The 13,735-nt window shown below is 39.2% G+C and overlaps 1 protein-coding gene across 1 annotated transcript in view; it reads right to left on the bottom strand.

The window, feature by feature from the left end:
• The window catches only part of kalrnb (kalirin RhoGEF kinase b), a 127,387-nt gene that overhangs the window by 34,615 nt on the left and 79,037 nt on the right, over nucleotides 1-13,735 (bottom strand). The window contains exon 34 of the mRNA XM_017702160.2: nucleotides 1,866-2,112. Coding sequence (XP_017557649.1) covers nucleotides 1,866-2,112 — 247 coding nt within the window. The remainder of the gene's footprint in view (nucleotides 1-1,865; nucleotides 2,113-13,735) is intronic.

Here is a 13,735-nt window from a genome sequence, read left to right as displayed (position 1 = left end):
ATTTAAATAGAACATGTAGCAAAACGACAGTAATCACTACATCATTAGAATTAAAGGTTCTGTGCAGGTACTACAGTGGTTTTAAGGTCCAATTGTGTACCTTAAATAAGCATTTCCCAGTGGAAATACACACATTTGTAAGCTAATGTTTTAAAACAGAACAATAAAATAAAAAGACTGGAGATGAGACGGGGTGTGTGGCGTCAATACAGCTCAGACAATATCATTTCAATGGATTAAGGTGAAATCACGTTCCCTGACTAAAGGTAGTGAGATGTACCCTTGAGGGAACCACCCCATTGACAAGAGGGGCACTGCCCCAGTGACAGTTTTGAGTCTAAGGGTTAACTATTTTGCAGAATGCAGCTCATCTTTAATAATTTGCATCAACAACATAGCCGTCATACTCAAATTATCTCTCTGACGGGTGTGTCCATTGTCCTTTCATTTCCTTATCGCAATATAAATTTTTCCATTATCCTCTTTGAATCCTGTAACTCTAGATGTGTTACAAACATCTGAGTGTATGTCTGTAGTGTGTAAATGTGTGAGCTGTGCCAGTGGCAATATCTCATTCTGTAGCTCTGTTTCTTTATTTTACAGTTTTCATTACATGTTTAATTAAATGTAATTTTAAATTGATGTCATCATTCACACAATGCAAAACAGTTACACAATGAATTACATTTATATTTTATTAACACTCTATGGACAAGCTTGAGCCTCCATTTCCATTTTTAGTTAATTAGATAAATATATGAATGTAGTATCAAAAGTTCAGAATCTGTATTTTGAAAAAAGAAATTCTCTGCATTTCTGCTAATGAGCTAATAAGAAACAACTGGTGACACTTCACTTGCAACCCTGCTACACAATATTTGACATAACCATGTGCTAAACATGTAATTGCAGATGTCTTGCACTGTTATGATTTGTAAAATGATTTTGTCCAGCAATCCTTGAGTAAATAGTGTCATGTTGCAACTACCAGTTACTCTCATTAAGTAGCTGTGTCCCAATTCAGGAGCTGCATTTTAAAGCCGATTGCACCACAGCAGCACAACAAGACTATCCCACTTCGAAGACTCCTTAATATGCGCCTGAGAAATGTGTCCTTCTTTTCCATGGCAACGAAGAATGCATTGGGTGGATCCTACGCCAGCCAACATATCTAGAGGTTCACTATGTGCCATCGAGGAATCGAGAACACGGCGGCATCAACAGAGAAGTGAACGGCGAGTCAAATAGGTCATGATACAAATGTAAAAAAAAAACCAATGTGCTCTGAAACAAAACTTTTTGTTTTATGGAGGAAAGAGCAGACAGAGAGAAGAATCTCCTGCTCTAATAAATGAAAAAAAGATTTACAAAACTAAAATCAAAATTTCTGACTTTGTCTTTAAAGAACTTTAAAAGAACTTGACAGGCGCAGCATTTTGTGATGTAACGGCAAGGGCGGGATCAGCGGTTCTGCAACACAAACAGGAAATCCACAGAGATCTGCAGAGCAGACCATCTCATTTTGGTTCAGCCTTTGCGGGTCTATACAGCCTTCAAAGGACACCCCTTCGTAGATCACGTCCTTTCAAGGATGCAGCCCCTGAATTGAGACATAGCTCATAAGTCATGATGTTTGATGTCATGATGGCTAACTGGTGCAATTACCCCAAATGGTTCCAAGACACTGATAACTGAAATGTATTTATTTAATGTAAATCTTTCAGAGATGTTATCTGAATCTTGTGACTCCTGATGTGATGGTTAGACTGGGTTAGCACTCTGCATGTCCATTGTGTATAAATGTGCGTGCTGTACCTGTGACCTTTGCTCATGCTGCCAGCGTGTCTGTCTGAACATGACCCTACCTTTGCCGGTGGGGAAGAAGCAGTCCATGTCAACGCTGCTGCGGGAGTGGGAGACGGACAGGGTGCTGCACGGCACCAGGCCCTCCTGAGGCGGAGAGCGCTCGGTGGTCCGCACCAGGCACCAGCCGGACCGTTCGCCAGAACGCTCCAGCACCTCCACCGTCTGACCCGACTGGACACTCAGCTCAGCCGCACAACCAGCCACAAAGTCCTGTAGGACCAGCGTGTGTTCACAGCCACCAGACAACTACAGCACCACGAGGAGAAAGGAGGATGACAAAGAGACAAATAGAGAGAGGAGAGGTGGGTTTGGTGGGGAAAGAGAGGGTAGAAGAGAAAAGAGAGGGAACAAGAAAGAGAAAGAGAGAGGTATTAAGGTATTGTTGATCACAAGATTATAAGATCATTTGGAGATGCATAATCAAATAAATCAAACAAGTACGATAGAGCAGGAAGATGGAGTGAAAGTGAAAGTGTGGTTGGTTAGTGTAGTGGTTAACACCTCTGCCTTCTACACTGTAGATTGGGGTTCAATCCCCACCTGGGCAAACACCCTACACTATACCAATAAGAGTCCTTGGGCAAGACTCCTAACACCGCCTTGGCCTGCCTGTGTAAAATGATCAAATTGTAAGTCGCTCTGGATAAGAGCGTCAGCCAAATGCCGTAAATGTAAATGAAAGAATATTTGAGGTTGGTAGCGACAGGAGAAGTGAGAAGAAGTGAAAAGGTGAGTGCCAAAAAATGGGTAAAGTGTTTTCATGCTTTCACTCAAATCTGTTGAGGGTGGAGCAGAGGGGTGCTGACATCTCAGAGATATCTATCATATCTGTTGCCTTCTGGCTCTCCCTTTCAGTTAGGCTGTAATAGATAAACCTGCAGGAGTCTCTGCTGCTGCATTATAGTATACAGTTAACACTGTACACTATAATCAGTCTGTATTAACACAACTAACTCTCTGTGTCTCTTTGCTGAGCTGAATAACTGCCCATCCTGTGTGGTCTGATGCTGTTGCCTTATTTGCCACGATTGAGTGCCCACTTCTTGCCCGCCTTCTGGACCAGTCTGACCACCATGGAGCTTCCTACTGTACAATACTGTGCAAACCTCACCTGCATGAACTGAACTGAAACTCTTGCACTTCAGGAATTTTTCCTTGCCATGTTGCCATTGGTTTCATGGGGGCTCTGACCTAGATTTTTCTGTAAAGCCGCTTTGTGACAACACCTGTTGTAAAAAATGCTATATAAATAAACTTTGAATTTAAAGTGAAAGAAGTTGTGGAGGGATTGAGAGATGGGCTGAGAGAGAGAACGCAGACTGAAGCATTGCTGATTACATAATCATTCAGAGATTGATAGAGATTGAGTACAGTATAAAAATCAAAGACCACCATGACATGTGTAACTATCAAAAACCTTTTACTGAGAAAAGGAAAAAAAGATTTAAAAAGGAAGAAAACTTGCAAAACAAACAACGAAAGTTGCTGGTGTTCTCCGAACAATGGACTGACCACCCCATAGTCCAGATCTCAGCAACACTGATTGTGTTTGGGATTACTTGGATCGTGAGAAGCAGAAACTGCAACCAACGGCTAAGATTTCTTTGAGAAACTGAAAGTTAGCCTCTGGAAAAGAATGGAAGCTGTAGTAAGGCTAAAGAGTCACAATAAATATTGAAAACAATTATATTTCTTAGTTATGACTTCTGTCTTATTAGCGCTTCTTATATGTTTTCCGTTTTTATATATAACTTATCGTTGCTGTCGCAACAAAACATCATATTTTTCAGTTTTTGACATAATTTGAAAATGCCTGTTGGCCTTTATTTTGTGTGTAAATTTCATGATGAATGGACCAAAAGTAATGGCCCAAAATGACTTGGAGAAATGTCTGGTTCCATTGACTTACACTGTAAGGTAAGGTAAGCTTTTTATTTCTCCTGTAAAGTTACCATTTTGGAGAGGTTTTACTCCAACAGCAGTGTTACACTTGTTGGGACATTTGAGTGGACATCAAATAATAAATGGATAAATTAATCAAATTAATATGTAATAGTAAATAAAATATATAAAAATAAATAAATAAATGAAATGTGCCCTCTGACTTTAACACAGTAGCATATACACGATCAAATATGTCAAGCAGCCAAGTTAGAGTAAAAGTGGGAGGCAGACAGAGAGAGGAAGAGTGTGTGTGGACATGGATGTGTGAGATGGTGGTGTTGCTCCCCTCCTCTATACATTACTAGCCTTAATCAGGTCATAATCACACTCCAGCTGGAGAGGAGTGAGCCTTAACTACTTCACACAGTGATCACACTAAAACACCCTCAGCAGGAGAGACTTCAGTGCAATGAACTCTAGAGTCCTACAAACACATTCAGCATGCGTTGGTTTGAAAGGCGCCATTCTAGAGAAACTTCCAGAATTGTTTCCAGAACTGTTTCCAGAACATTGGTGATGACATGAACTAGACAAAGTGTAATACCTTTAAAAGTTACCTCATATAAAGTTATTGCACATAATTATCAATATACTGCCTGATGCCTGAGACATCTATAAACAGATAAAGCTCTGGCCTATTTTTCAAAAGCAGTTGAGTAGAGATAAATGAGGCATGTTGTAATATAAAAATACTTTGAAATACTTTGTTTTTTGGATTTATTAGTATTTTACTAACATGAACACTGCATTTAAAATCTCAGAAGACACATGTAGGCTCACTCGACCCACAGACCAGATATGTGGCTGGGAAGATCAGACTTGTTCTTCTGTCTTTCTCTTTGAAAGAGGGATGGAATCAATGAACAAGTGAAAGAGGAAGAGGTTGGTTTATACAGCTGTGCTTATTCTTCTGCTGTACCCCTCCCCAAAGCTGACCTTTAACCCCTGCTCCACAATATAAGTAAGTTGATCTATGTATGAATGAAGACATTCATTTTTCATATAGAGCCTTTTTTTGAAAATGGAAAATGTTGAACTTCGTTCATTATAGCTCTTTAATTTCTGTGTGCATCTTGTTTAAAGTTCATTTGTGGCATCTGTCCCTTGTAATGTGTTTGAGCCAATCAGCTGTATTATAAAGCGAGGTCTAAATAGCCTTATCTGGCAGCAGGCCAACAATTTCGATTGTAGTCATTTCACTCATTTCTGACGTCTTTATTGTTATTCTAAGCAGTGAAAACAAGTAATAACAAAAGAAAAACACTCTATGACTAGAACTGCTACTAACCGATACTATATTTTCAAGGCATCATTGCCCTCCTTAGATATCTTTATGCATTCAGGCATCACACGGCATACAGTGTGTAGGTGTGTCCTCTTATTCTGGTGTTAGCTTGTGTGTGTGTACGTGTGTGAGTGCATTTGCTCAATGTCTGCAGCTACCAATTAACTCTGTGCTGAATGCTGCTCTGGAGCGAACAAGACTTTCTGATTTACTGAGTCGGAATCCCAGAAGAACGAGTGAGAGTGGCAGAGGAGGGAGAGTAACAAGGGATGAGGATGAGGAGAGGAACGCCCTGCTCAGGGGAGCGAGCCGTGCTTTCCGTCCTGATCCACCACAGCTGGCCAGGAATTCCCGCCATATGGAACAAAAAGCCTTCCACATGGAGAGCATTTGCAAAAGCACAAAGAGAAAAAAAATCACAAAGCAAAACTGCTTCTCTCCGTTCTAACTACAACCTGCCACAGGGCCAATACTGCTTAATATCATAATCATAGTATAGATTATGATATCACAAAATACAACAACATGAACACTTAGCAATTTCTATGTGCATTGTTTTTATTTATTTTAATTCTATTCAAAGATTTCTACTTATTTTTACCTACACTTTGTTCTACTTACTTTATTGTTTTAACATGCCTTTGTAAAGTGTGCTGCTGACATAATTTCTGGGATTAATTAAAAACAATGCATTACATTGACAAAATAAAGAGTCAATAAAAGAGTCCTACAAACACATTCAGCATGCGTTGGTTTGAAAGGCGCCATTCTAGAGAAACTTTTCCAGAATTGTTTCCAGAACTGTTTCCAGAACATTGGCATGAACTAGACAAAGTTTAATACCTTTAAAACTTACCTCATATAAAGTTATTGCACATAATTATCAATATACTGGCTGATGCCTGAGACATCTATAAACAGATAAAGCTCTGGCCTATTTTTTAAAAGCAGTTGAGTAGAGGTAATGAGGCATGTTGTAATATAAAAATACTTTGAAATACTTTGTTTTTTGGATTTATTAGTATTTTACTAACATGAACACTGCATTTAAAATCTCAGAAGACACATGTAGGTTCATTTGTTGTTTTGGATCATAAACAAAATGGCTATATTTGGTTTGGATACATTAGGAACATTAGTTCCTGTCACTACCACTGTAAAGAAATCCAAGTCAGTAAGTTTCTCTACAGTGCTTATAAAACTACTCTAAGCGACTTTGTGTCAGCCACTCTATCATTCAGAAACTGGTGGAAATCCCCTTTAAAATCAATTACACACATTAGCCTTTGCCGCTCTGCAGTGTATTGTGTAACGCTTTATTTGTATAAAGTGATTGTATCAGATCGAAAGGTTTGGCCTTTACAAATAAATCTGGCTGGCCAAACACAGTGAATAGAGTTCAGACAGCCACTCCCTCCTGAGCTAGAGAGAGAGAACACACTCCAAGAGTGAGCTCATGCCTAGTGTGACTCCAAACACAAGCACACACTCCTACACACAGAGCCATGCAGTGTAAGCATGTCCCAAGATATGACATAAGGCACAGAGTTACACACATTTCACATATACTACGCGCACACACACACAAACACACACACACACACACACATGTACACATGCATACACTCAGACCGGATTGGTGACAGTCTTTAAAGGAAATCCTGACTGTTAAAAGACATGTAAGCCTCAGTATGGTGTGCACGTCCAGTACTATTAAATATTGTATAAATCAAGCAAAATATTTATTTTAAAAAGTAGTCAAAATCCATCTATTAGTAGGTTGTCACTTTTATAGTGGCATATAATGGTTTATCTCATGTCTATTGTGTTTTGGGCACAGTCAGCTACATATCTAATTTTGCTAAAAACATATGTACCATTTAGCCGAGTCTTGGCTTTCTGAGAGCCAGTCCGATGCAAATCTTGAGGTTCTAGATTCCTAGAGTCCTAGTCGAGTCTCAAATTCCTGAGTGTGAGTTTCTGAGTGCAAGTCCGAGGGGAGCCTTGAGTTTCCAAGTGTGTGTCTGGGTTGAGTATAGAGTTTCTGTGAATCGAGTCTCAAGCTTCTGAGTGCGAGTCTGAATCGAGTCTCAAGCTTCTGAGTGAGAGTCTGAATCGAGTCTCAAGCTTCTGAGTGAGAGTCTGAATCGAGCCTCAAGATTCTGAGTGTGAGTCTGAATCGAGTCTCAAGCTTCTGAGCATGAGTCTGAATCAAGTCTCAAGCTTCTGAGTGCGAGTCTGAATCAAGTCTCAAGCTTCTGAGTGCGAGTCTGAATCAAGTCTCAAGCTTCTGAGTGCGAGTCTGACTCGGGTCTCAAGTTTCTGAGTGTGAGTCCGAATCGAGTCTCAAGCTTCTGAGTGTGAATCCGAATCGAGTCTCGTGTTTCTGAGTGCGAGCCCAAAGTGAGTCTCAAGCTTCTGAGTGCGAGTCCGAATCGAGTCTCGTGTTTCTGAGTGCGAGTCCAAATCGAGTCTCAAGCTTCTAAGTGCGAGTCTGAATTGAGTCTTGAGTTTCTGAGTGCGAGTCTGAATCAAGTCTCGAGTTTCTGAGCGCGAATCTGAATCGAGTCTCGAGTTTCTGAGTGCGAGTCACAGCGAGTCTCGAGTTTCTGAGTGCGAGTCTGAATCGAGTCTCAAGTTTCTGAGTGCATGCCTGTGTCAGTTCCAGTCTCAAGTGTTGGGTGTGAGTCCAAGTCACTCGAATTCACATCTCTTGTTTACACATCATATTTTAATGGTATTGGACATGTAGACTGTATAATAAAGTGTATATAGTGCTGTATAAGAGAGAATAATATGATTTAAGCACAGCATGTATTATGACTGTATATGTGCTTATGTATGAATGACGGAATGAGTGAGAAGGAAATGTTGTGGGCTGTAAGGTTGTAGTGCCTTTAGTGAAAAAAATGAATGCACATACACACACACACACACACACACACACACACACATACACACACACACACATACACACATACACACACACACACACACATGTGTACACACCCACACAGACAGAGCGAAGAGAGATGGAAATAAGTACTCCTCCCAAAAAACACACAGAAGGCACACTGCTCTTTTCAAATCTCCCCTACTACAAAGTCCACTGTTCCAATTCGTTTAACACTAAGTACAATTCCTGAATGTTAAATATACAACTTACATATTTTAAAAAGTCAGACATTTTAACATTGAATTCTGTCCTGAGCTGCACACTAGTGTCACCATTCTGTGACCCGACCTTCCAGTGAAGAGACCTGTTATTTCTACAACTGCCTCTTACATTTTAAAGGAAGAAAGCTGTAAACATATTTGCATCCCGTTTAACACCACTTGACATCCAGTGCAAAACTGATGAATCTATAACCGTCTAAGACAGAACAAATCCAAAATAATAATAAACTCATATTCTGAATTCATCCACTGGCCACTCAAACCAATTCTGTAAAAATGTCTAAGTACACAATAAATAGTAACCAGAAAAGTCTGCTTTACTTACAGGTCTGGTTCCCTTAGACTGTCTGAAGTTCATCCACTTGGGCATGATACAGCTAATAACTCCGATCCAACCAACCAGCCTGAGACAGGCAAAAATATTCCCTTTATGATTGGCTGACTGTTGGGTAAAAAGCCTAGCCCCACCTCTAACTCAAAGCTGGGGTTAGTGGGTAGCTACATGCTACCAGGCCAGTGGAGTGCTGGATAAAATTTCCACAACTGAAGACAGCCTGTTCTGAGGTCTAAAGGCTGACTGCAGCCCTGCCCAACTCAGAGAGAGGGGGAGAGACTGAGTTGAGTCCTGTGACTGGGGATTGGAGATGTTACTCAAACGCATGAGGAAAAACTGAAGTCAACATATGTGGGGGTGTGTATAGTATGATTAGGTAATCAGAGTATGTACATTCACCCAGCCTACCCAACGTAACACATCAGACAGCAACATATACACACTGACAACCATAAAACTATGAGAAATTCATGTTTGCCCAATTAAACGTGATAAAACTGGTATCCATAGGAAGATTTTGAATTAGAAAACATACAGCTCAGACAGGGACATAACTAGGATCAGAATTTTAATGAGGTCAGTTTTGCAGAAATGTGACCTTCACCTCACAGCAAATAAACTAATTAACAAATATGACACCAACTGTTTCTCCTTTTCTTCTTTTTTTAACCAAATCAAATTCTGATTTTTTAATCAAATCAAACCAAATTGCTCCTTTTTACTCATCCATAACGGTTATGCAGCTTTTCCTTTCATTTTGTTCCCTCTATTTTTCCATGAACTGTTCTAACTGTTCCTTTGACTCCAGTTATCCTATTTAAGTTTATTTAATTAATCAAATATTTATGTGTATTTTGAAGAATTAGCTGAATTTATGTGTTAAAAGCTACAATAAACAAAGTGATAGTTCACTCAAATTTATTTTATTTCATTTACCTCGTTCTCCTTTGCATCTGTGTCCTCACTGATTACCATAAAAGTGTGCGTTACGCATACGTTATAAAAGGCTGTCTGTGCCAAACCCCAGACAATGGGAAAGGCAGATACTCATACAGCTAATGAGACAAAATACAGCCTAATGTACCTGCTGATTTCTTAATAATGTTAACTCCATGAGGCTATACCATCAATCTGTTGGTTAACAGTGAACTTTCTCATGCTGGCTATAGTTTGTTATGAGTAGGTAAAAACTACAGCTTTAATTTCTCATCTAATGAGAACTTAAACCATGCAGCTTGCAGCCTAAACTAAGCAGCTATTAGAACTAAACTAAAGCATGCTCATTTAGCCAGCAACATTGTGAGCCGCCTAAACAAAAAAATGAAACACAGGATTTGTATTTTACAATCTTAACGTGTTAATAGCACTCATAAACTCTTAGCTGTATACCTGAACATCTACACTGTTAGAAATAAAGGTGCTGTGCAGGTACATTTTTTTGTTTATCAAGGTACCAAAAAAGTAAATGTAGCATCAAGGTACAGCAGTGGTTTTAAGGTCCAATTGTGCACCTTAAATAAGCCTTTTCCCAGGTAAAAATGACATATTTCTAGCTTTTTATAACTTAATGTTTTAAAAGAAGGCGATAAAATAAAAAGCCTGGAGACAAGACAGGGTGTGTGGAGTCACATCTTAGGAAATATAATTTCAGTGGATTATGGTTCAGTTATGTTCCCTGACTAAAGGTACTGAGATGTACCATTGAGGGAACCACTACACTGACAAGAATGGTACCGCCCCAGTGACAGTTTACTAGAGTATAGAGAGAAAAGTGGAAAAAAAACCAACAAAAAACTGAAACTACGAGGTCCAGACCTCTGCATCCTAATGGCTAGTAACAGCAATGAGAGTAGACATGTGTTGGATTTAGAAAATATTCAACAAAAAGTATTTTCTAAAAATTGTGATGCCTAGAAAATAACATACAATGTGTACAATTGGATTCCTAGAGACAAATTCAAAACTTCCTCATCTGCTTGTTTCAGTATCTGTCAGTATCTTTGCGGCAGGAACCATGAGGTCAAAAGACTAGTTTCAAAATGACCACATATTTTTTCATGATCATCAGTACAGGACATATTAGAAAAGACCTAAATATTAAAATCATGTTTCTGAAAGTATCTGGTGCTCTCTCTCGCTTCCATCACTGCTCTGATTCTATATTAAATGTATTTCACTGTCCTTCTGGTTTGTAATTTCAGGAACATACATTACTCTGCTTTAAACCCACTTTCTTTATTGTGAAGCTTATTTAAATTTTCATCATTAAAGCGATTGATAATTTATTACTGTGAGCAGGTTTACAAGTCACTTTATGCGAGTCTGATTCCAAGTTAGGTCTCGAGTCTTTGAGGTGTGAGATTGAGACAAATCTTGAGTGTCTGATGTGAAAGCCTGAGTCAAATTCTGAGTCTCTGACATGCAAACCCTCAAGTCTCAAGTCTCTGAGGCACAAGTCCAGGTCAGGTCTTGAATCTCTGATGTGCGAGTCCAAGACTAATGTTGTGCCTCTGACACACGAGTCAGAGAAAAATCATGAATCTGACATGTGAACCTGAGTCAAGTCTCACATCTCTGACGTGCGAGCCTGAGCCTAAATCTCCGACAAGTGAGCCCAAGTCAAGTCTCAGGTCTCTGAGTCAAATCTTGAACCTCTGATGCATGTGGTTGAGTCTAATGTCAAATCTCTGATGTGCAAGCCCGTGTTACGTCTCGAATCTCTGACAAGTCCAAGTCTAGTCTCGAGTCTCTGAGGGGCAAGTCCGGGTCAAATCTTGAGTCTCTGATGTGTGACTCTGGGTCAAGTCCAGGTCAATTGAATGATTTTGTCTATTTAATTAAATACTTTTCCAACCAAAGTTTACACTAAAACATTTTTTATTTAAATCCATACAACAATTATCAAAGCTGTGCTCTGAGAGACAACATAAGGTTTTCCATCCACCAGTGGTTTGCAAATTTTAAAAATGTGCAAAAAAACCTGAACAGAAAAAAACACCAAAATTCGAAAAATACATAAGTATTGCAGAAAGAGTTTTATGCTAGGACAAAGTGGAAAAGTTAGAATATCACAAAGCAAAAAAAGGTCAATGGTCAAGGGTTTTAAGAATAAATGACTTATCAATCTGTAAGTCACATGACTCCATTTCTACAGATGGTCCGATCATGGCATATAGCTTTTCGAAGGTTGCTTTTGACTTTGTGAAACGCCAAATCCAAAGCTAGTTTTGTCTCTGCACAGTGTGCTCCCAGAACTGTCTGGGGTGTTTTTGTTCCCAGAAGCAAGGTGTATGCTGTCAGGATAGCACAGAGACTTCAGCCCTCATTAAGTGGGCCATTACTCGTCCTGCCCGGTGTCTCTAAGCTGCAAACAACATGGCTATGAATAAAATAGCAAATGGCTACAAAGATAATTCTACTTAAAACAAAAACTGAGTTAAATCTCTCTACCTTGCTCGTTTCGATGCAGCCCTAATCATAGTAGTGTCGGGACTCAGAGCGTCTCGCCCTCCTACCCCAAGTCCCGGACGATGCGGATGAAGCGTGTGTTGTTATCTGTCAATTAATTCTAAATTAAGTTTTAGTGCTAATTTATTTTGTTCTAATGCAAAAAGGATAATTAAAATCAAAGGATTCTTGCAAAATACAAAAAAGATAATACAGTCAAAAAGATTAAAAAGCATATTTACGACTTCTCCATTACAGTGTTTTTTAATTATTTAAGAGTTACGACCCGTTCCTGCTCGCTGCTTATCTATCTCCTCACTAAAAGCTAGCTTGCTTTTAATAAAAAGGCTGTATTTCTTACAGCTCGTATCTGCTCATCTCTCAAGGCCTTCAAACAGTGCCTGGCACGGACACTTCTTGCCTAAAAGCATTAGGCCTGTTTTCCTACCTAAGACTGCCTGGGCCTATCTGGCTTAGTTAAAATGACTCTATTCTCTATTTTAATAGTTTCTAATTTAATAATTGCTGCAAACATTTTATTAATGATAACTCAAAGATATCTTTTGTCAATAAATCCCTTCAGTAGCCTACATTGTGAAATGTTGGTTTGAATGGAAACTCAGCTAATGGCATCAGAGTAAATGAGCATGAATGACAGTCACAAAACTGACGGGCAAAAATTGACCTATTAGGTCAGAAAGAAAAGGTTTTGGTCATACTTTTTTCTAGCTATAAAAAAATCGCCAGTCGTCAGTGTTGAATCCAATTCCAGTTGAGAGTCAATTAACGGTTAGTCAGATTTGAGTTGTCCGAGTCAGGTTGTCAATTAGCATGCAGCTCAAGTGACAGTAAAGGTTTTTATTGGGCAGTTCAAGAAGTTAAGTATAAATACACATAATATGAGTATTTAATTACTGCACAACAAGAAAAAAATACAGCTGAACTTCTGACCAAGGGAACATTTAAGAATCATGAGGTTGAGCTGATTCAGTCACTCGCTTGACCATTTGTGACTATTTGACCATTTGACCATTTGACCACTGTGGCAACCACAGAATGGACTGGCACTTAAAACCAAAATCTCTCTCTCTCTCTCTCTCTCTCTCTCTCTCTCTGTCACACACACACACACACACACACACACTATATCCAGTATCCAAATGCCCAGGAAAAAAGTCATATTGGGTTTTTTTTTTTTACAGTGCTATAGAGCTCACACAGCCACCCACACACGCTACATACATGCGCCAAAACCAAAACCCACAATGACATCTGTGTTCAAGTAGACACTGAGTGTTACAATAACTCCATAGAGACAGTTACGGAGCATGACATAGAGAGAGAGAGAGAGAGAGAGAGAGAGAGAGAGAGAGGGGTGGTGGTTTAGAATGTAAATACAGTACTATGTAGAAGTCAGAAATCACCCTTCATTTATTCAATTTATTTATAAGTTGCTTATTTTTCAGTACCAGAAAACAAAGACAAAAACACATTTAACAGAAAATTACACATAAGCCTCAGCAACTAAATAGAATATCAAATTTCTCAGTATGTAATGTCCACCCTCTACTTTTATCACAGCATCCATTCTTTTCAGGAGGCCTGCTTCCAGTTTTTAAAAAGAAATCTGCAAGGTTCTTTTTCCACATATGCAAAGTTCAGCCTTAAATTCTGGCTGCATG

The sequence above is a fragment of the Pygocentrus nattereri genome, chromosome 30 (assembly GCF_015220715.1).
Source record: "Pygocentrus nattereri isolate fPygNat1 chromosome 30, fPygNat1.pri, whole genome shotgun sequence".
Taxonomy (NCBI): domain Eukaryota; kingdom Metazoa; phylum Chordata; class Actinopteri; order Characiformes; family Serrasalmidae; genus Pygocentrus; species Pygocentrus nattereri.
Note: the sequence above shows the minus strand (reverse complement) of the source record. Positions and strands in the feature narration are given on the sequence as shown.